The following is a 23,762-nucleotide window of genomic DNA, read 5'->3' on the forward strand; positions in this document are numbered from 1 at the left end:
ACAAATACAAGATGAGAATTCAGAGGCAGGGCAAAGGAAGACAGCCCAAAAAGCAGAATTAGGGACATCTCTGTTTTCAGTTCTTCGCACCCCTTTAGAGACAAAGTGGCCTGCTTTACAAGTCCCTTAAATCATTCATGGATCTAGCATGCTTTGAGTTCACTATAGAATTCCTTTATGAAAGGAAAATTGAATCATTAACTCCAATTTAAGCAATAGCAAGCATCCTGAATCAGCTAAACAATTAAGAGTAAGTTGTGAAAAATTACACAACTGAAGTTGCAACGATGGATCATAACAACAACACAGGAAATACATTTAATCCAGAAAAGAAATGGTTTAGTTTGGCTATAGCCATGAATTATCATAACACGAAAGGCTATCAGACCATCTAGAGTTCACATTCCAGGATATTTCTCCCAAGACAACTGAAAAGACTGTTTACATTTTTAAGAGATGAAGCTATCAATCTTGTTCAGTTCACCATTTAGTATATTAAATTGCAATGGCAAGATGCTGACTCTGTTGGAAATATGCTGACTACCTAACAAGCAAGAGACCATTGTTGCTTGCGTTCTGTTCAGCACAAGCAAGAAAAAAAGCAAGTAAAAATAAAGCAAAAAAGGCAGCGATCATTTTACAATTAAAGCTGGCTTATGCTGTCCCCACGTACCTAGAACACCCATATTACACCCTACCTTCTTTGGTCTCAGATTTGGACAAACAGTGAGCTTCTGCTTTATATAAGTAGGTATTCAACACTAAATCAACTAGGGCCTGCAGCTAACTCATTGAGACACTGTAACTACTGTTCACTTCAATAGCAATTTCGGATTTACTTTTAGAACAAAGTTATGATTCAATCTCCATGTGAGGATAACTACGAATGGCATCTTACAAATGGTGAACTTCTGGTCTTAAGTGACTTGCTGCTGCTGCCTTGTGGTGTCAGACACAATCCAGATGTAACCGGTAAGTCAGGCAAATACATTTTATCTTACAACTTACAAAGCATTTGTTTTAACAGTTACCTGGTGACGTTTGACAATATCCTTCAATTTATTAGCCAACTTCAATTCTATATCTGGAATGAGGTAGATGGTTGGTCTGCTCAGACAATTGTTCTAGTGGAAAGAATAGGAAGTTAAATAAGAAATTAGTAGGCCACCTGTGGCATAAAACAAAAAAATTCTATTAAGACCACCAATGCTTGAAAAAGCTCAAAAAGAACACGTATCAGCTTGTGACACGGCACACTAACTCTAGCTCCAGAAACCCCTATGACAGCAACATTTCCTTTGCACACCTCCTCACCAAAGTCTTATCCTGGGTTTCTTTCTGGTCACTGCAGATCTGCTGTTAGCTCTGTCGGAGACATTATCACAGATAAAGGGAATGTGACCCAACCCAGATGTTCTCACATTCCTGCTTTCACAACAGCATCTTTAATGGAAACAACATCTTTGATTTCAAAAAAATTTTTACAGGCTCTGGAAAACTTTACTTGAAAGGGAATTTAAGTCCCCTGTGTGTCAACTTCCATATCTGAATCTGTCTTGTTGCATCGACATGCAGATTCATTCATTTCTACAATATTGACAGGTATACATTCATTTAATTTTGAATTTTAACATGTAATCTATTATGTGCTGAAACCACCATACAATGGCAATAGTTTTTTATAATAAAAGTATTGTTCCTTTTTGCTGTCCTTCCTCCTATTTCCATTTTTGACAACTACCTGAAACTTCTATCTTGACTACATTATACACTGAGCTTGGTTTTAGAGTTTGGAAAAAAAATATTCTGTTATTCACACACAGCAGTTAAAAAAAATTTATCTTCAAATTAGATTCCATACAGCTATTATCTGCTCTCTTCTGGTAGTAACTTGTTTGATAAAGCAAGTGAAAGAGTCTAAAACATACCCTAACCCTGAAAAAAAACTTGCATCAAGCTGGGAATCTCATGAAAGTCAGCAACTGAATGGATATGTACAGAACTAGTTACTCAATCCTAAGGGTGCTACTTTCACAGGAAGACAGAGACACACATGATGCTTTCTCCTACCTCACAAACAGCTGTTTCTCACCCTACGCATATCCGCAGAATATCAGTGAAAACATTCTGAAGTTTTCAAGTGATAACATGGAATTGTGACTAAAACGGGTAGGAGAGGGAGGGAAGGGTATAATATTCCTACAGAAGTCCAGGATGAAACTCTTCAGTGGGTGACAACTGAGGTACACAAACAAGTGAATCCCTTCCCCTGAGCATGCGAACACATAGTTTTGAGTATGAGTTTCTTGCCTGCACTAGTGTTTTCTCAATGTTCATGAACATCTCCACATTTCGATCCATTCGGGATGGATTCTGCAGGTCAAACCTCCGCCTGTTAAGGAAAATTATTCAAAAATATTAAATTCAACTCTCCCACATTCAGCAGTCAAGAATCTTTCACGTTCCACATAAAAAACAGTGTATCATGGTAGCTACATAAGAACACTTAAAGCACAATCACAAATATTTTTTCTTCATTTGGCAGCCCTCACAAGCAAGAAAAATCACGATGAACCAAATCAACAAAATGCAACCAATTTGTGAAATGTTTAGGAAAAATGAAGGTTGACATTGTCCAACAAAACCCTGTAGCAGGGTTGTGCATTCCACTACAGTCACAAAGGATAATTAAACAGAAACATAATCAAATGCTTACGATGGATTTCAACAACTTGATGAGAAAATTCATGAACAAGCTTTCATGTTTCTCTTACTTCTAGTTGCGCCCATCCACCAGACCCAGATTCTAATCCAGGAAAAACACAGCAATTCGCCTGCCTGAGACTTTCCAAACTACTTATCTATTTGAAAAGAGCCCCCCCACCCGCCCCAGCATACAGGTAGCTAATAATCCACGTAAGCATTTTATGATCGTCTTTATTGGACTGTGGTACTTTTAAAGTTTTCTATTTCATTGACAAAGTAATAAAAATTCTTGAAATAACAATGCAGATTTAAGTGTCTATCAGAAATGGGGGGATAACACAAAATCTGAGACTTCCTGCTGGGAAGAACCACAAGAGCCCCCCCAAAGGCATTCTGCCACATCCACCTGAACCGCACACGTATTCAGAAGTCACGGATGAATCAGCTCAAATGAAGAATTTGAATGGCAACCCCCAAGAACCTGAGAGGTGGGACAATAACAGCACTAACGCCAGTCCTTCGCCAAGTTCAGCACCCGCTGGTATCTGCACTGGCACTATCACGCAGGCTCATCACCACCAGCCAGGGCAAGCAGTGCTGTAGGAGCATCTCAAACAGATTTGGGCCTGATCCTTAAGAATTCAGCCTTTTCCAAAGCACAATGATATGTTTAGGTAATCAGGTTGTTGACTCTTAGATGTAAAACACAGTCTGGTGCACTTCTGTATCTCCCAAGTTTTGGAAAAAAGCTGTTGCTAGAGTCTGAAAACACTCTTAACTGGAGTTGGTGTTCAGGAGTGGTAATACTGGCAAAAGGGATTTCAGCATATAAAATAAAAAGTACCCTGCACACCTCACACAGTGAAAAAGCCATGCACATAATTACCATGCAGTGACTGATATGCTTTAAGTCAACACCCCAACTTAAAATACAAGAATTCATTCCTGTGCCTGTATCTAATGACAGCTTCTTTTAAACACATGCTTGTTTCCAGTAACACATCAAATCAATTTTTAAACTTTATAAATACACAATGAAGGTAAACCAAAGCAAGGTTGATTTTTAGTCACAAAACCCATTACCACACAAAGATGGCATCACATCAATATTACACTACTAAATTAAACAAGGACACTTCAGCTGAGACCACCATGTTTTTCTTCACTTGAAGCTCTCTAGCATTTTTCAGAAAGAAGTTGCCCATACAGGTGGTACTGCATAAATATGCTGTAGTGTTCGGCAGCACTAGAAATATTCTCTATCAGTGAATGATGGCTTTTATCCTAAAGCAGTAGTACAGACTCCTCCCTTCACACTAAAGACATAGCAAACAAGTTAAAGATAATATTCTGGCATATTTATTAGAATTGTCCTTCAATTTTAAAAGAAATTTATGACCTTTTTAAATAGGGTTGTGCATGTTGAAAAGTTTACGCTGACTTCTAGAAGTACAGCCAGTAATTAGTAAGTCTGTCAGTTCACTGCACAACACAATTTCATAAAGTATTTTACACCTATAATATATAGGATTTGAAGAGCCAAGATCAAGCCAGTTCTCCAGTATTCAGCCATTGACAGCTTCATAGTCTGTATTCAAAACATATATATGCATTAAGAACAAACGTAATAGTTTCAAGGAAGCGAAGGAAGATAAATGCCAAATAAACACAAACTAACCTAGCCACCTAATAAAGTCTTCAGTACCTATGAAACAAAGACACTTAAGGCATTGAAGTTGGACCAAAATTTTTACATTTGGTTGCCTGAAATCTGCATTACGTATTCATTTAATGCTACACAGGTCTCCAAATTCCTGCCTGCTTTTGAAACCCATACTTTAAGAAAAGCACGTCAATATATTAAGAAATAGCACTTTTTTTTAGTTGCCCCTTTAGATAAAATAGTAATACTAATTCTTCCTATGCTTAGTTTAACTGATACCCTCTGACAGGTTTTAGCAAACAACTACTTGAATTGCAGTGATAGACAAGGTATGTCCAGCTGCACTGGATAAGTGCATTTTTCAGACATACCTATTATGACGAGGAAAGGTACTTCTCCTATAAGACAGATCATTCACAAACAGGTTAAGCAAGAGCGACAATGCATACCATTAAAAAAAATAAAATCATATTTCAGGCAAAACACCACATATTATTTGGTTGAGTCAGTGAAGGATACATTCCAAGCTCTAAGTCTGATCCTCAGAGTTAAATTCAAGTATTACTTCCCTCTACATCCCACATGCACAAACACAAGACACTACCCACACTAGTTTTGAGGAATCAGCAAGAGAGTGAGAAGAGAAGAGGCAATCACATATCAGAGTTTTGCTGACAAATTTCAATGACTGAAAACTAAATTTGTTTGCAAAAAATTGGAATGTTTAAATATTCATGAAGTAGGAGCCACTTTACTCCTCTATCTTAAGGCAACGAGGTAGCAAGACACTCCTTAAAGATACACCACACAGAACACTACAAACATGTATCATATCCTAGGTGTTGGCAATATTGGAGTAGGAAAAAGCCTGACAGCAGCTTACTCATACCAGTTCTCTGATATACCCACCTCAGATACCCATTTAGCTGATACGAGTATAAACTCCTAGAAACAACCACCATACTAAAACAACTTTATTTTTGCCTTTTAATTTGCTCTTGTGGGTAACAGAAACACAATCAATTCCAGCAATGCTGTTACAGGTCTGCACAACATCAGATCAGAAACTATTTAAATTCATGTACAAGAATAATCTCTGCTTACTTTTCATCCTCGGATTTTTTCCAGTGTTCTCAAATATAGTAATTCATGCTACTGCTGTCTTGGAAAGAGGATTATAACTTAGAAACACACAGGTCAAAGCACTACTGGGATGTCACATGAATAGTTTTAATACTAGTGTCAATAGCTACATGGGCCATGTTTCTAGCCACTTACACTCCCCATTTATGGAGACTGATAAGCAGTGGAAAACTGAGCATTTATTAGTATCCATGCAATGCTTCATGTTTTCCCAACTGTAACTAAACCCTATACTCAATACAGTAACAAAGATTTACACCTTATAGAGGGGAAACAGCGATTCTAAGACACTGGTTAATTTGCTCAGTCATACAGCAAGTAAATGGCAAAAAAAAAAAAGCCTCAAGCTTGTAGTTAACTCCTAACCTACAGACTCAAGACCTTAAGCTTGGACAACTTATCTTTAAATTTAGAAGTGTGGGGGTGTGTCTTAAAAAAGCTACCATCAGCAAAACAGGAAAAAAATTTCCTCTTCCCATCTCCAACTCTCTTGCCTGCCCAAATCTTCAGCAAGTATTAAACTTTTAAGTAGTTTGCATAGGCATTTCATGTGCTTAATTTCATGCAAAAGGTGTATAAATAAAAAAAAACCAAAAACTTACCAGCCCTGTTCATTCTTATATTTGTAAGCAGCACCAAGAATGTGACATAATGTACCTCCAGCTTTGAAATCCATGAAGCACTTTGCCTAGAACCCAAAAGAAAAGTGAAAACACAGCAACATTGACTTTTATGTAATTATTTTAAATGAACACATACTTGTTAGATGTCTAAAACTCAGCTAACTTATCAAATGCATAGTTTAATTTTCAGATTAATCTCTTTGAGTTTTACGTTCTCCTTTAAGAGTGTTTCAAGAAGATTAAATGCATTTGGTTTACGTAGAATTCTTCATGTTTGCAAGCAGAACACAATATATCCGAAAGCTCCAAGTCCTTCCTTACGTGAGTAGCTTGCAAAAAATTCCTTGCATAGCTGTAAAACAGAAATCCAAACTACTCTTTGAACATCCATTTCACAGAAAATTAAGCCTAAAATCATAGCTGTCATTTAAGAAGCTCTTCATCTATATTAAGTAGACCAAAACAGATAATTAGAAATGAACATCTAAAACCAGGGCTTCATATTCTCTACGGCTCCTAAAGCTCTCCATTCACGTCCCTCCTCCACCACAACAAAAAATTGTTTGGCAAGATCTGAAAAGGTCACTGTGCAGATCTGCCCTAAAATACTAAATCCAACTCATTTTTTCACTATCAATTTTAGCAGAGTCACACATTTGTAAATAGGTACTCTGAATTCATGAACTGAAATTCAAACAGGAACATAAGGAGACGGAAAAGCTCTACTGAGTCCCACGAAGTCCTTTCTCCAAAAGGTTACTACAAAAGCAGGACTGTTTCCTACACAGAAAGGTACATTTTTCTGATAAATTTTAGTTTGGAATTATCTTTGCTGTTTTACTAATATATCTGGTCAGGATGTTTGTGTGTGATCAGAAAAACTAAGCTACTGTCAAAGTCATCTCAGAAATGGAAGACAACTGGATAGCTCCGCTGAAGCCAGGACCAGAGAAAAGCAACACTAGAATCTATTTCAAGCATGATTCACAGAGTATTGACATACAGGGTGTCTGAGGTTCTCAATATAGGATTTGGAACAGGAAGAAGAAAAATATGCAACAGCATTGATGAACTAACCAGTGATAAAGAAAGCAACATATGACATAACAGAACAAATAAAAACTGTTTCTATCCACCAGGCCTTCTCTTCACAGTTACAGATTCCTTTCCAATATGACCAATAAACGTTTTTGTAGTTCAAATTGATTATTTTTTTGAAAAAAAGAAATTGGGGTTTTTGTTGGTTTTTAAGTTCTTATAAGACGTAAAAATTCATTTAGAAACACGCACTCAAGTAAGACTGCCCTGGAACACTTCTTTTCTATTGACTGCAGCGCCAAACTGCTCTTGGCAACTTTTATATAGTATCAGGAAGACTTAAAAAAAGCTTATTTGGGCAAACAGGTCCATTTCCCAGACAACTTCAGATATATTTAAAGAAAGCTGTTCTAACAATAAACTGAAAAGACAAAATGAGGCAGATCCATCACTCAGCTAAGCTTCCATTAACAGAAGGGTATATTCTGCCTTGAAGTCGGTATGCCCTGGCACTAACGAGGGTAATGAGGAAGGACCCACACAACGGCCGTCTCAAGGGGCACTCTGGAGTTGCCCCCTTCTGATGTTGCTCCATTCAGTATAAGACACCCAACTATTTACTGGAATAGGAAAGAAAACCTATCTTTCCATATGTATGCTAAATATATGGACCAAGATCAGTCTATTTTTGTGTTTCTAAATAAAAGTAAAGAACTTGTACTATTCATAAAGCAGAATTTGGGGAGTTGTTGAATGGCTTTCTGCAAGCCGCCTTCTGCTGGAACTAGAGAAAGCACAAAGCTGGAGACACCGCAGAGCCAACAGCCTTCCTAGTAGTTTTTCTACATTAGGAATGTTTCTGATCTAGCTTCTATCTTACTTTTTAGATCAGAACAGGTCATTTCTTTAAAGTCTGTTTTATGACACCTCAGAAGTATTTGCTAACACAGAATGAAAACCAAATTACAGATAGTCTTAGCATCGCTGACAAACATTTTAAATTTGCTCTGCAGCCAGGCAGCTAAAATGATAGCATGGGATCTAAACGAAACATTGCCTTCCTTGGCTCTAGAGCTGCTAATGGAAAGCAAAGCAGTTCTGTGAGATATCATATACACCAGTGTCCAAGAACAACATAAAAAAGATCCTTCATAAGCATTCAACAAGAACAGAACTGCTCCTGGTCTACCATCTGTTTAGAGCCCTACTGTGCACAGAAAGTAATAAAGAGAGCTCAAAGCTGCCATACGGGTACTTGCCAGTTTACGAGCTGCATGCATTTCAGTACTATTCTTAGCAAACTAAAGTCCTCTATGGATGGAGCAGTCTCTGATCAGAAGCTTGAACTAAACCAAAATGCTTTAGCACACTGAATGATTTTACTGCTGTAAGACTTGGCTCTGAGAGTACAAGCGTTGGTTTACAAACAAGCAAGCAAATGCTAGCTGCTCTAAAAAGAAAAATAAATCCCAACATGAAGCCAGAAGACCAGCTGTAAGGAATATTTTTGCAGCACTACTATGCAAGTTGCTGTTACTTATCTTCAGCTGTCCTACACACTTATGGTCATCCAGAATCGACCTTTCCCTTTGTGCCGACATGCCGGACGTATCACGCAACTGAATGAATTTGCTGCAGCAAAGCCCGCCTCATCTGCATTTTGGGAAACTGTTGATCCCACTGTTGTACCCAATGTCCCCTACTTCAAGTTCAGGGGCTGCTGCTGCAGCTTAGCCTTCATCAAGCTGTCTGTCAGTAGCCCACGTTAAATTTTTCAATGACACCTTTCTGCATTACCGGGGCAATTCTGGAAGACGGTCCTGCAGCCTGGCACAGGGCTCAGCGATGCAGGAGTCCCTGGCAGCGCAAGCAATCGCAGCAGCTCTGGCAAGTTAGGATTTTACTACCACACACAGGAAGTTCAGCCAATACTTAACCATGAAAAACCGTATACGAATCTCTTTCATAGACATGTCACTTTTTTAAAGCGTCAGCAGACTCTAGCAAGACTCTCTCATTAAACTGCGGTCATTGCTACTAGCATAAAAGGAAATTGCTTTTAACAATTAGACAAAACCTGTTTCTCAGAAAAGATGCAGCGGTCAATAAACCAGATTCCCTTCAACAATTTTACCCAAAATCCATCATAACAAGGCAATTAAGATCAACTGGCCTTACAATTTGCCATCTTAAGAGTTAGTATCTTAATATAGCCTTTATCTGAAACATGCAAAACTGCCTTTAAGAGAATTAATCAGCTTTTTCTTTTTTGAGCATCAGTAAGGTTAGACAATATGCATTTAAATACAATGAGAAGACATGCACAGAAGTCAAGCTGTAACAGTCCTTCATTCACTCTAGATCCATTCACAGATCCTGCACTGTACAGCATCCTTGCCAAGAACTGGAGCTTAAACACAGAATTAACAACCCTCTCTCAAATGCAAAGTCTATTTCATCCACTCAAACCACTAAGTAAAGTGTTTGAACTTTATTTCAACAGATGTAGTCTGCCGTGATTCAGATGCAGTCAAGGTCAGAGAGGTTTACCTTGAATACAGATCGAAGAGACCAGCTTCCCTTTGGCACTGACTGCTCCAGCGTTGCAGAGCAGACACTTCAGAGAACGAGGGTGAGGTACACTGGCTAGTACTTGGAAAATAAGTAGAAAGGCTCTCACATGAATGGGAAGAACCACCTTGGTTTGACATGTTCTCATCAGCAAGTGCTCCTGGTGAGCCACGTCCCTGTGTTTTGCAACAGCTGCTGTTCTCAAGACCAACCATCTCAAATAAACCGCACTGATAAGGGAAACACTGCAGTGGGTATTAACGGAGAACAGCAACACGCAAGGAATGGACCATTAATGGCAACCTTTAGTGATGGTAGTTGTGAGCAGGAGTCACAAATTGAGGACTTCTGCAGTCATCTGCAGGTACATAGCACTCAAAGTTTTCATGGCTTGGGGGTTGTTTCTTTTACACAAGCATGACCTCCTCCTCTTCAACTTCAGATCCTCCCTTGCCAGGAACATGGTAATATTGAACAGTCACTAAGGTAACTACAAACTTTCAACCTCTTTTAGCTTCATTCAGTTTCTTTTCAATGGAAAGTCTGCAATGGCTTTTCAATATATTTTTGGAGCTTAGCAATGTCACTTAAGATACCCCTTCACCCCACCTCTCTTCCCAAGTTAGACATAGTCCTAGAGAACTGAAGCATTCTCTAGGTCTTCAAAGTGCTACAGTGGAATAAAAAAGCCTCCTTTGCAGCCTGAACCAGTATCTTGAATTACATGTCTAAAAAAGTGAATGCTAACCTCATCTTAAAAGTACATATTGCATTTTCTCATAAAAACAATATAAAGATGTACTGATGAGTTGTCTTCTATCGGAAGTAACTGAAAGCAGAGAGTTCCAACTGCTGTAAACTTAAGCTGAGCAAATCTGACCAGATTAGACCTTCGAAACAGCAAGAATAGTTAAACACAGGAACAATATATTTACAATGCCACTGAAATCTTTATTACCCATTTTTAAGATAAGACAAATTGATTTAAGACTTGAAAGCACTCAAATGGTTTATCAACTTGTTGAATATGGGTACAGTTTTATGGTCTACATTGCCGTATCAAAATAAAGCACCGTCATGTTCACCTCTGTCCCTAAAGCTTTTCATCACCACTGAGGTATCAGGTGATCAGAATGGAAGCGATGGTGAGCTACATCTTAATGGCATGTTGTTATGCTTCTGTGTGCATTCCTAAGCACCAAGAGATTCACCCAATAAAACTTAGGTTTGAAACACCCTCTTCTGAAGAAAACACGCATGAATTCACACTCCTCGCAAAAGAAGTTACATAAGCAAAATGTTTGGGGAAAAAAAAAAAATCACCATAAAATAATAAAAGATACTATTCTGTAAGTGGTGGACCAAAGAAGATAGGAGTACTTTCAACAGTTTTCCGAACAACTTCAGTTTATGGTATTGTAATCAGTTATACATATTTCCAACTTAGTATGTATATATAAACACAACTCTAGACTGCATGACCTTAGGTTCCCAGTAAGTATTCTGTGGCAAAGATAAGAAAAGACCTTCCTGCTGATGTCCACGATGCTTGCATACACATTTATGACACTGGTCTTGGCGCACAAAACCTACCCAAAATCAGCCAACTGGGTGCTTGATACCATGTTGCAGTCCTTGCCCTTCACAAGCAAAATCCTTTTGTTACTTTGTCCTTACCATTTGCCGTATCCCTCTTTCCTCCATCAGTTGTTTAGACTTCACGCTCACTCGGACAAGATTCTTTTGGTGGCAGGCAGGGTTCCAAGCACAATGGAGCTGATCGCTGAACACAATCACTAGGATACCACTGCTAAACATGTGCCAAGTTTGAACTTTAAATAAGCAACCCTTAAAATGTTGATATTGTTTCTGTATACCAATATCCTGAGTGACCAGAAAACTAGCCCAGACTAATTAGGTAACTATGTGCTACTGAAGAACATGGTAAAGCTGTTTTTCAGCATTGACAGCACTACAAGTTTGAAATTTAATCAACAGAAGTGCCCAATGGAAACCTGTTTGCTTTGGAAAGTGCATGTTATTCAGTCCATTTAGGATGCATCAGTCCAAACAGATCTGACTTAAAATTTACAAGTTTACATAGATTTTTACTAGATATTAAAACCTTTCCACAATATTCAGGAAATCACTTCCAAATGTATAGAAAATACTCTGGTTTACATTGAAAGTCTACTTTTACGAAGGACCGTACCATTTCACCCTTTCCAGAGGACGCATCAACAAACGCCTCAGACTAAGCACCGATCTCCCAATCACCTGGAAGCAATGCCAGCAGCACAGATACCGGAGGAAGAACAAAATACACTATTGTAGCAGCAGTGGGTTAACCCCCGTACTCACAGGAAGCTTTGTGAAGGCAGGATTGGTGACATGTTTTCCAAAGGCATCTTCCTGGAATTGCAGCAGCTGCACCACCAGCCCAGCCAGTGTTTTATTGGTAGGAGCATCTGCTTGAACGTACTGAAAGACAAAAACCACACGCTTACTTGCAATAGAGGACAGTAAAACATGAAGACTGATTTACTAATTCCCCAGACCACTTTATCACTTGTAGAGCACAGTTTAAGATTTAAGGATCACTGTGTGGCTGGGGAAAGGCGGGGGGTGGTGTGTCTGCGTGCACAGGAGGAACACCAAGCACAAACATCTTTCAAGTTTTAGTCGTGAAGTATAGCACATATCTGTGAATCATCATCAGTTCATCACGGCTGGTGGTGTTTTACAGATAGAGATTAACTACTTCAATCTGATTTGTAGTTCCTAATAAAGGAACAGCCTAATTCTGGCTCACATATACACAGAGCTTTCTACAACAACTTTACAAGCTCCTTCTGTAATCAACTACTACACATTAATCCTAAAAGCATCCATTTGGTACTATATAGCATGTCACGTACAAAGAGAAAAACTGATCTGGACAACTACATCTGCAATACTTTGTGACAATCTAAGAATTTCCCAAGGTTATACTTCTAATAAAATGCATACATGTAGAAGGGGAAATCACAGCAAGCAATATAAAAAAAAGCTCCCGTGGCTTTTGAGTTTTCATTACTCCTAATATTACAATATTCACTTACCAGATGTAATCTCCTCACCATGCCAGAAGACTTCTAAGAGTAGAACAAACATTACTTGTTTGCGTAGAATATGGAGTAATATTAGCTACCCTAGAGTCATTTACCTGGGTAACACTATGAACCACAAGGCTTTTGTTCTTCCCTCAAATCAGATTCTTCTAAAGCCCCTTAAAAAAATGCCGAGAGCCAGAACCCTCAAAAGTTTAAAGCAGTGGTGTTAAATAGCAGACAAATCTAACTAAGCTTTCCAAAGCACCATCTACATAGCAAAGGACACTACAAAGACATTGACTCTTCCATGACAATTTTACAGTATCTGACTACCTCGAGATGCAAATTCCTTCAGCACTTAAGAGGCAGACAGGCATATCTGAGAAATTAAATCTTCGCAACCTGAAGGACACAAATACCTGTAAGACTCCCCAGGTGTCCTGCCCTGTGTATTAAATCTAATCTAGAAACATGAGCCTATAAAGAAGAGAAGGCTAAATTTCCAAAGCTGTATTTTTCTTAGCACTCTTCCCTCCCCCCAGGAAAGGCAAGCAATTGTGACAATTTTATCCAATTAGTAACTCCTATCAATTCACATCTGCTACCACAGAGATATGAAGCGGCAATAACAGTCAGTCTTTATTGCTGTTAGAATCTAGCTGAAGATAAAGACTTTTGCTTTCAGGCTTTTTAAAAACCTCTAGACCCTCACGCTCTTCTCAGCTAGCAACTATTCCTTTATAATTTTTGGACTAGAAGCTCTGGGTGCTGCGGCTGAATTCACCAGAGCAGTTTAAGCAACCTTTTGTTGGAATTACTGACCCTAGACAGGATGGCAAAAGGGAGCATGTGACTCACTCAGGTGCCCCAGTTAATCCAACATCTTTACTGAAAAACCCACCCCAGCCTCTGCATTAGCTTACCAGGTGCCGCAGCTCAGCAGGAAGCGTGCCCTTCTCTTGCCTTTGTTACAAGTGGTAAAATTCTCCAGCAGGGAGGCACAGAATAAACCCCTATTGCTAAATTTGGCAGAACCCTTTTTATCAGTGTCCTAAGGGTTGCTAAACCAAGAAGGATGGTTACCAAAATGCATACAGTGCTGTGTATTTTTGTATCTGTTAACAAAAGATTCACCTTGTATTATTGTGTAGTTTAAAAGTAAGTGACTCTCACACCCAGGATGTGCACAGATGTAGTGTATCACAGCTACTGGCCCTGAAGCTCCCATCATTTTGCATGTTCCACCTTTGCACCACCACCTTACGCAAGTCTGAATAAAACTCTGAGCTTTTAGTCCAGCTATGCCAATTATAATGCAATGAAACAAATGTAAATTCAAAGGTGCGGGCAAAACAGCTATCTGCTAAACTACAGATTTAAAATTTGCACAAACGTGAAAACAAAAGTGTAGCAGATCAAGTGCCAGACTTCATATTAAATAATCCCATTTCTATTACCAATACAGCTTTGAACACATTCACATACCATACATGTTAAATATGTTCAAAAAGCAAAGCCACCAGTTCCAACCTAAACCCTGCTATTTAAGACTGTCTACCCATGGAGCTGCAGCACTTTAGATATATATCTAGAGCAACAGATATAAATTTTTTCCCAGAGTACATTGTAGTAGTACACCTTTAGTTTTGCATGGGAGGCAGGAAGATTAAAAAAAATATGCAAAAGTAGCTTTTGCAGATCTTCTCTGAAGCTACACAGTCTTCATTCTGGTAACGTCAAATAGAAAAAAAACGTCATAACTGTTATAACTCATTTAATGGGGGGGGAAAAACCTCTGTATTGATACATTTGCTTTTTTTGTACAGGTTAAAAGTCTTAAAGCTTTCTGCACCAAGGTTAACACAATATTTTAAATTAATAAAGCAACAAAAATGCATAAAATGCAACACAACAAAGTATTGATGGCTCCTACTAACAATGAAATAGAAGTATAAAGCAATTCTGTACTTATGGCCATCATTTAAAACGGAACAAAAAACCCAATCACCAATCCAAAAACTTGGAATTTCACTAATCCAGCACTCAACCCATACAGTCTACTTAAACTCTTCAGGGCTTCTTTAGGGCACCCAGAACAAAACTGCCTTCAGCATAACCCTCTAGCTAAGGTCCTCTCAACTTCCAGTTTGAGGATCCAACAAACCATGGGAAGACAATTCATGACAAAGATAAACATAGAAGGAACTTAATTCTTCACACAAACAAGCCAACAAAAGCAGAAAATGAAAATCAATAAGGAAATAGCCCAAGTTTAGGGTTTTCTAGTAGGGTTTCTTTGTCACTCGTAAATGAGAGTCAACAAGACAACGCTGCCTGCTGTAAATACATGACAACTTGGAGCACACAGCACTGCAACCTCAGTCAAAAAACTCAATCCAGAAGAGGTGGTATTCTTGTATTGGCTAACTGTAATTTTTTTTCAAATGTCTTCCTTCACAAAAAAACCCCAAAATATTCACATGAGTATATGCCTGGGAAAGCATATTCTTAGACATGTGAAATTTTTCAGGCATTTATTCCATTACTTGCAGGTCCCATTTTTACCTCTTGCAGGAGGCGCTGACAGCTGGAAGCTATCAGAAAGGAAAAATAACATTAGGAACCCCTGATTCTATTTTGCACCACCACTATCTTGCAATTTTTATTATTTTTTTTTACAGGAAACTCATTACTTTGCCTGAGGTTCCCCCTAAACAATAAGGGAAAAAAAAACCTTCAAAAGGAAACACAAAAGACTCCTCTCAATCACTCGGGCACACTAGCCAGCAATACAAATGGATCTTTAAAGCAGCAAAATCAGTAAGATGATTTCTTCATCAATAGGTGGTGGGTTTGAGGGGACCACAGAGGACTGAAGTCACAACCTATCTGCCAGTTTTCCGCTAGTCTCCACAGCGGACAGAAGCAGAAAACAATTCTGCAGCAAATAAAGGTTTTTAAATAGCAAATTCCAGAAGATAGAAATGATGCCCTGTTCCTAGACACACAGCTTTGGCATAAGAGGATTTTGTTCAACTGCTGAAATACCAAAGCCCCATTGACACAGCAAAGATTCTTCTACCATTTCCATGTTAATTAGAAATACAAAAATACCCACACATCCTTAAGTAGAAAACATGTATGGTCAGAAGTCTTTCAGTATAACTCAATAATTAAAAAATAAGAGAGTAACTGCTAGCAGAAGAAATCACTTCACCAGCAAGATTTGCCATTGCAGCTGCACTGCAAAGCCTTTGTCACAGGCATAAGGGACAGATTCGTATACCCGGTTTTGATGTGGTTACTGACCTCAAATAACCACATTATGGCTCTGTGTTGTAGCCCTGATGCACAAAATCCTTTCCTTCCCTCAAAACAAAGAACATTTCAACTCAGATCACTAAATAACAGGGAAAGGAAAAGCAACATTAAAATACTTTGATTTAGGTTATAACCCTTGTTCCTTTTTTAAAGGTGAGAACACAAAAGAGCTGCAAACACAGAGAAAATCCTCCCTCAGATTAAATCAAAGTCTGACTGAAGAAATACTTGATAAGGCTAGCACTGACACAAGAAGTCAGAGCCAGCGGAAAGATAACTACAAATCTCTAAATTCAGCTCCTGGCTGGTGGTGGACAAGCAGGTGGTCTTCAAACAGACATCTTCGGCCATAACAACTGCCATTTCATAACAGCTGCCAAGAAGCGGCTCGTCCGTCCTCGCTGTCGGGCTGAGGCTTATTAATAGAAGGGCATAAAGGGATCCCACATTGCTGCCCGTCATTATCGTCCTGCTGTATAACAGACGTGCTCCACTGGCATTGGTCCAACACCTTACAACAGCACTGCACTCCATTAATGCGGAAAGAAAATTTATTATTCTACACTTGCTACTAGTGCAAGTGGGTCCCAGATACTCAACAAACCACCCAGACTTCCAAGCGATGATACGTCCTCATCCTCTGTGCACTTTAGTGTCTATACAGACAGCCCATGCCATCTTCTCCTCTAACTCACCCTTTAAGACAACGCTCCACTTGTTCTTTAAAAATCAAAACAAGACACCCTCCTCCCTGTCCCCCCAAAAAAATCAGTTTTCCAACCTTCTGGCTCAGAGGGGAGGGCGCAGCTTCCAGAGGCACTGAGTAGCTGAAGCTCCCACAGGCCAATATATTGAACTGGACACGATGAACACATGGGGAACAGTCCTTTAGGGACTACAGCGGTAAGGCCAAGGTTAGTTTCTGCATCCTTCATAACACATATTAAAAAAACCCAACCCCACCCAAACTATCTTAGGAAGATATTTTAAATACAAGAAATAACCCTGTTTTACAAGCCATTTCGATACGAGCAATTTGTTGCTTAATGTCAAAGTAACTACCTAAACAATGCATAATATTAGAGATCACTGAGCATTCATAAAAAGTGAACTGCCCAGTTTACTTTTGAACTATAAACTTCTACTTATAGTGGACACCTTAATATCACCAGAGTTAGTCCACCCAAACGCTATGAAAGCCTATCAGGTCCCCCAGGCCTTGAAAACCACAGCACAAACCTGTTTCCTACCCACAGGGAATAAAGGCTCAAACATCTGTATTGCAGTCCAAGGCCTGGGAAGAAGTAGGGGACCTCCTGCAACTCTCAATGCAGAGACATAGCGCAAAATGACTTCCATACATCACACAAACACAAAAATAGGGAGCGGGAAGAAGTTTGGCATAAACAATTTTGTTTTCTGCCATTATGTCTGTTGTCGCTAACAGCCCCTCCAGTGTTCCTTCCACCTTCATAGGCATACCTTACCCAGCCACCTGAGCCTCCCCAAGGCAAGCTCCCAACGCACACCATCTTTCTGCAGGTCCAGGGAAGGGCCTTCCTCATTGCCAACATGTTAGCCAAGAAGAAAGGGGCCCGGAAGGTTTGTGTCAGGAAAACAGTACATCACAGCAATGCAGGGTTACAAAACCCACATTGCTGCCCAGTAGATTTTATCATCAAAAGATCTCTGGCAGAGATTGACCACACTGCTAGGCAGCCCACTCCTCCCTGACAATGGGAGTTTTCCAATATCCAGTGCAAGTCTTGCATAACTACTACTTAAACCTCTTACTTTTTTAGTTATACTCTAGAGACATGAAGCACTCGCAGATACTTGAAGACCTGTCTAATCTAGAGACAGGAACAAGAAGATTTATAATTGCAATTCTCTAACTCTCTCCTTGCCCACCGCAACTTCTGGATCCTTGACCAAGCTTGCTGCTGCTCTCGGGATTCTTTCCGACTGGTCCCCAACATCCCCGGAGCTGGACACAAAACCTACTACAGCTGACAGGTTCACCACTGCCCAGATGTACATGTATGCATTTTTAAGAGTATAAACTGGACAAAAGTCAGCTATAATCATCACATACTTTTCTGAAAGAAGTCACGGCAAGATGAAAACACACGCAAGATAAACTAGAGTCTATTTACTGCACATCAAAAAGGAATTAACACTTCCATTTAAAGTATTAAAGATACATCTTTAAACACCAGTAGTAAGTATCAGCTTCCTTGTTTCCAAAGCAAAAATAATTCCTCCCCCCTTTTTTTTTTAGGATTTTACAATACAGTATTTTGAAATTCACTTGCCCAGTAAAGATTTCTTCTTAGTCCAATTCTAATTACCTTCCAGAGTTTACGAAATAAATAGAACCATCTAATCTTTATAAGCAGTAATACTGTGTAAACCAATTATAATAAAGGAGTTTTTCTTTGGCATACAAAAGGAAAGCTCCCATTCCTGAACTACAGATAAGAGGCCCTACCAGGCTAGTAAGGTGAGAACCAGTTGTCTAGGTAGTTTCAATTCACAACAGCAACAGACAATAACTGTTAATGCTTTTAATAAGGTGACTTGCTCTTCTGCAAAATGGCAGGTGCCACTTCAAAGTTATTTCAAGAGTTTATTGTGTTCTTGTAGGTATTCGGTTAGGAAAATGAAAGGAAAGAATGCTCCTCCTCAGAAGTCTAGAAACGGCAGAGAAGCACAACCAAAACACAGTCAAACTACAGATACATTTTTTTCTGTTACAATTTCCTTATCAACAAGACTAGCTGAAGCTGCTCGCTCAAAGGACGACCTCCGCCCCATTGTGCCGATTCAACTGTAAGTGGCTGCACTGGAACAAGCTATGTGGAAGGACCGGTAAAACACACCTCTGAACGTGTTCTGTTTTTTAACCCCGATCAGTTCAGATACCCGTTTCAGAGCACTGCCACACAAATAATCCAATCAACAGCACCCGCAGAGCAACGGGCAAACTTGCCTGGGTGTTCCTGACACCAAACCTACGGAAGAATGGAGGGATGGACTGCAAATCTTGGGTAAATATAGCGATTAAGGCACCTTTAGGTTGTGCAGCATCTCCCCTTGACATCGCTCTGCCCCAGCTAATGCTCTTCCTCGGATTGCTACAAAGCTGTCTGGACAGATTTATCTGCCTTCTAACAAGTTCCGGTCAGGTAATTTTTCAAGGCTTAGCTATTGAAACAAAGTTACAAAATCATCGTACAGGAAAAACATTTGAAAAGAAAACAAAGAAACAGAGAACAACACAGCCAAGCCTATGAAAGAGGAAGAGGACTACAAGGGCAATACACAGCGACCAACGACCCCACCAAAAAGTGAACTTGCCCCAAGTACAAGCAACGCGCGCAGAGCTTTCCATGCGCACCGGGTTCGGTGAAACGCCGTTCTGAACGGCACGAACGGTTTGGATTTGGGGGGTTTTTTGGTTGGTTTTTATTTTTTTTTTAAACACTTCAGGGGTGCGGTTTAAGCGAAACCCGTGTAAAATCCTGGCAACCTGAGCCGGGACTTGCCCGCACAAGAAAGTTACCGTCGCAGCTCGCCTCGGTATAAACATGGACGCGGGGTACCGGCCGAACCACCCCGTCTCTGAGGGAGCGGGGGCCCGCGGCGGATCCCCCACCACCCACCCACCCACCCACGGCCGCCCCGGCTCCCCCCCGACCGCGCTGCGGGGCCGTGCCGGGCCACAGCAGGAGGGGCCGGGCGCGGCGGCGAGGCCGCGGCTGACAAAAGGCCGGCGGCGGTGCCGGGCTTCCCGCCCACCCACAACCCACCCACCGGCCCCGGGGCACCGGCAGGGAGCTCCCCCGCCCCCGCGGGATGGGACCGTGAGGGAACGTTAAACCGCCGCCACCCCCCGCCCGCTCTGTGAGGGGTTCTGTGTGGGTGTGGGGGTGCGCGTCCCCGTCCCGTCCCCCCCCCGCCGCCCCCGGTCCGCACCTTCTTGTAGTGCTTCCCCAGCCAGACGCGGACCGAGTCGAGCTGGGACACCGTCTCCGGGCTCTCCCAGAACTTCCCCGTCGGGCCGCCGTCTTTCCGTCGAGCCACCGACAACGCCGCTAACCCTGGACCACCGCTTACCGCCACGGCGGCGGTCGCCGCAGCCGCAGCCGCCCCCCCCGCCGCCGCCGCCGCGGCTCCGGGTCCCGTCCCGCCGCCCGCCGCCACCGCCGCTGCCATTGTTACCCTCGCCGAGCGCCGCCACCGCGGCCCTGCGCCTCCCACCCGCCTCACGCCGCGCATGCGTCGAGCGGCGGACGCCCCGCCCCCTCAGGCATGCTCGGGAATCCGGTTTCCCCCCCCCCCCTTTTCTTCCTCCTCCTCGCCCGCCCTGCCGCCGGCCCGGTGCGCTCGCGCTCCCCCCGGTGCAGCCCTCCCCACCCCCCCCCCCCGCGGCGGCGCTCGGCGTCCGCGCGCCGCCGCTGCCCTCAGCGCCTGCGCCCCGCCGCCGCCGCCCCTCCCCCACGCAGCCCCGCCGCCATCTTGGCGCATGCGCCGGCGCCACGCTCGCTTTTTTAATTACTTGTTTTTGCGCATGCGCCGAGGCATCCCGACGAGCTCCCTCCGGCCGCTGCTCCCGCCCCGCCCCCACCTCTGCCACGGCTCGGCGCATGCGCGCTGCCTCCCTCCCTCTCCCCCCGCCTCGCGCTGGCCGTTAGCGCGGGCTCACCTCAGCCGCTCCCGCCGGGGGACCCGGGCTGGGGAGAGCTCCAGGTGTGCTCCGGTACCGAAAAAACACCGTCCGTGCCCTTGGTACCGGCTGGGGAGAGCTCCCGGTCTGCTCCGGTACCGAAAAAACACCGTCCGTGCCCTTGGTACCGGCTGAGGTGGGATGCTCAGGCATCATGAGAGATCTCACCCCCTCCTCACGCCCTGGCCAGACACAGCAGCCCCGTCCATCCACAGCAAGCTCACCTTGCGGTGATTTTTCAAATCCCTCTGCATGAGAGGTGCATCAATGAGTTTGGGTGGTTTTTTAACTTTGTTTGAATGTGTCCTCTTTGGTGGCTAGTGTGGCTCTTGTCACTTCTGCTTGTCCCTCCATGGATCGGCATCCACTGCCTTCACACAGGACGAGACTGAGGCAGGTGGGTTACTCCTGGTAGCTGTGGAGGCTGCAGATCTGATCTGATCCAGAACTCCCTTTTTCATCTAACACGTTATGCTGGTAGAGACAAGTTGGATATGTAGGGTGGAAAACCAAACTTTGCTGTTCAAAGCATCCTGGCACTCTGCTTGCACTAGGGTAGTGGCAGATCAAAATTTGTGATACTACCTTTTTGGCATTAGCTTTCCTCTTATATAGGAAATAGCTTTTTTTTTCTTGCCGTGGAAAGAAACCTGTCCACACTTTCATATTTGCTCCTCCATCTTAAGGACAGCAGGCAGTGAAGCATCAGATCTTCAGAAAGGATAACGGGACAGATCATCCTCAAATGCAGCTGCATGGATTTGTCACCACACTTACATTTCTTTTCCCTTCTGTATTTCTGAAGGCAATTGACCCCTTGCTATCAGACAATCCTTGCATTCCTAAGCAGAAATTAAATGAGCAAACACCTCGCAGGCTTCAGACACCAGCCCAGGCTGTTCGTTCTCCCATCGGACACCACAGGATATGGTGGAACGCTAGTATCAGTGCCAGTGAAACCGTCCTCGAGCTGCATGCACTGCTCCTATGGTGACTAAAGCTTTACACAGAAGAGAAGAAATGACGTAAGTAATGTTTTGGAAGAAAAAAAGTGGAAGACAGGGAAATGGAACCTCAACTTTCAATGTTTGAAGAACGTCACCTCTCCACTACGCGATGTTAAGTACTGAAAACAACAGGACAGCTTATGTGAAAAGAAGGCAGCGAGCACTAAGCATACAGGTTAGCTTAGCTGTAATTCACTAGTGCACATCAGCTAGAAGGGGCAGCTCTTCCAGAAGTCTCTTGACCATGTATTGATGTGAAACAAAAGTGAAAATATCATAATTAGGAACAATTCTTTAGATGGGTTTTGGGGAGATGGGTTATGTGGTTTACCAATGAGCTCCCTGAACTGCAGCTTGCTGTGGGACAGCTTCATAACATGGCCTGCAGGAATGCAGGTTTGTGCAGCTCCAGGTGGCAGAGTTGCAGCACAGGAGCAGAAAAACCTTTGGGAGCAGAATCGTTGAAATCATGATTGCAGTCATGCCCCTCACGTCTTGGGATCCCAGTGAGGAAGCATAAAAAATAAGGGAGAGGGGGAAGAATTGAAGAGAGAAGGCAGGCAGGAAGAAGGGAATGAAGGAAGTCCTACCTCCATGAACACTACACACACCCTGATGTTTTGTGAAAGCTCCCAGAAGACAATAAAACGAATGCAGAATCTGATTTTCATGATTGTAGGGATTAAGGAAAATGTTTGTATTTCAGTTACATCAAAGATAATGATCTTGGTCTTTCTCCCTTGTTAACCATAGTTTTCTGCTGTTAGGGCTAACTCTCTTAGGTAGCATGGAATAGGATCAATCTGGAGCTTGACAGGGAAAAATATGAAATCAGATTTCATCTGGTGGGAACTGAGAGACATTTGATGTGCCATGTAAGAACCACGAGACTGCAAGGACATGGGAAGTGCTACTCTGGCCCTACACCTGGAACCCTCACATAAGCTGTCATTTTTCTTTCTTCCAAATTTAGAGCCCCCTCTGACCCTAACCTGAGGTGTCTTTTGAGACTGTAGAGTAACCTGCACTCTGAATCAAATGATTTGGCTCTCTTGGACAGAGGAGGATCTGGCTTTAGCCTAGTTTCCTAAAGAAACAAGACTTAGTCATACCCCCTCTGTTCCCAAACCTTTGTGAACTTTGGACCTGCTGGCCACCTTCAGTCAGGTTTGACATACAAACACAAATGCTGCAATTCCCTGGACAGCTGAGCAAGTAGTTCACATCCTTCCAGGAATGCCGTCAATGCCAGATATGGCATAATGTTTGGCCCCGCAAAGAAAGACTATGACCACACGCACTCCAAGACTAGCTGATGAAGATTTGAGAAGCTTGTTTTAGGACACAGCTGGGCGTGCAAACACCAGAGGCGGCAATGGCAGTGCTTAGAACAGGAGCAGATGATTTGTAAACCCTGAGCTTCACCTCACATGGAGACCCTGAGTTCAGCAGAGAGATGTAATTGGGGAGTAAATGGGGTGCCGACATAATCACCCTACAGGCAGTTTTAGCCCTTGCATAGCTCCACAGCAGTGGAACAGTTGGATTGTCTTGATGAAGCACCTGATCAGGAAAGGCAGAGGGTTTTATATGTAACCTTAAGGCAGCCTTAAAGGAAGACAAAGCAGTGCGTAGTGCCTGAGCTTGACTGAACAGAGCTGGTGGTACTAATGTATCATCAAGGATATTTAGAAACAGACAAACCTGCAGCAATCCCACAGGATGCTGATGGCACCCTAGGGAGGAGAAGGACAGGGGCATAGGTAGAGCTAACTCACAAGAAAATAAACAGATTGGGGCAGTGCTCTTTATGGCTTCAAAATCAAAACAGTTTAAAATATGGTGAACAAATCTGCACCAAGTCTTCAC

At 42.2% G+C, this 23,762-nt stretch overlaps 1 protein-coding gene across 3 annotated transcripts in view; it reads right to left on the bottom strand.

Annotated features, from left to right (window-relative positions):
• SMARCC1 (SWI/SNF related BAF chromatin remodeling complex subunit C1) overlaps positions 1 to 20,453 on the bottom strand; it is a 91,933-nt gene extending 71,480 nt beyond the window's left edge. Inside the window, exons 1-6 of one of the 3 annotated variants that reach the window (XM_069778443.1) lie at positions 20,136 to 20,453; positions 12,106 to 12,225; positions 6,115 to 6,200; positions 4,741 to 4,767; positions 2,311 to 2,392; positions 1,032 to 1,124 (exon numbers count right to left, since the gene is read on the bottom strand). In XM_069778443.1, coding sequence (XP_069634544.1) covers positions 1,032 to 1,124; positions 2,311 to 2,392; positions 4,741 to 4,767; positions 6,115 to 6,200; positions 12,106 to 12,225; positions 20,136 to 20,438 — 711 coding nt within the window. In that variant the 5' untranslated portion in view covers positions 20,439 to 20,453. The remainder of the gene's footprint in view (positions 1 to 1,031; positions 1,125 to 2,310; positions 2,393 to 4,740; positions 4,768 to 6,114; positions 6,201 to 12,105; positions 12,226 to 20,135) is intronic. The other 2 variants (XM_069778445.1, XM_069778446.1) reach the window with 2 other exon arrangements.
• Positions 20,454 to 23,762: the final 3,309 nt, after the last annotated feature.

Source organism: Haliaeetus albicilla, chromosome 2, assembly GCF_947461875.1.
Source record: "Haliaeetus albicilla chromosome 2, bHalAlb1.1, whole genome shotgun sequence".
Taxonomy (NCBI): Eukaryota; Metazoa; Chordata; class Aves; order Accipitriformes; family Accipitridae; genus Haliaeetus; species Haliaeetus albicilla.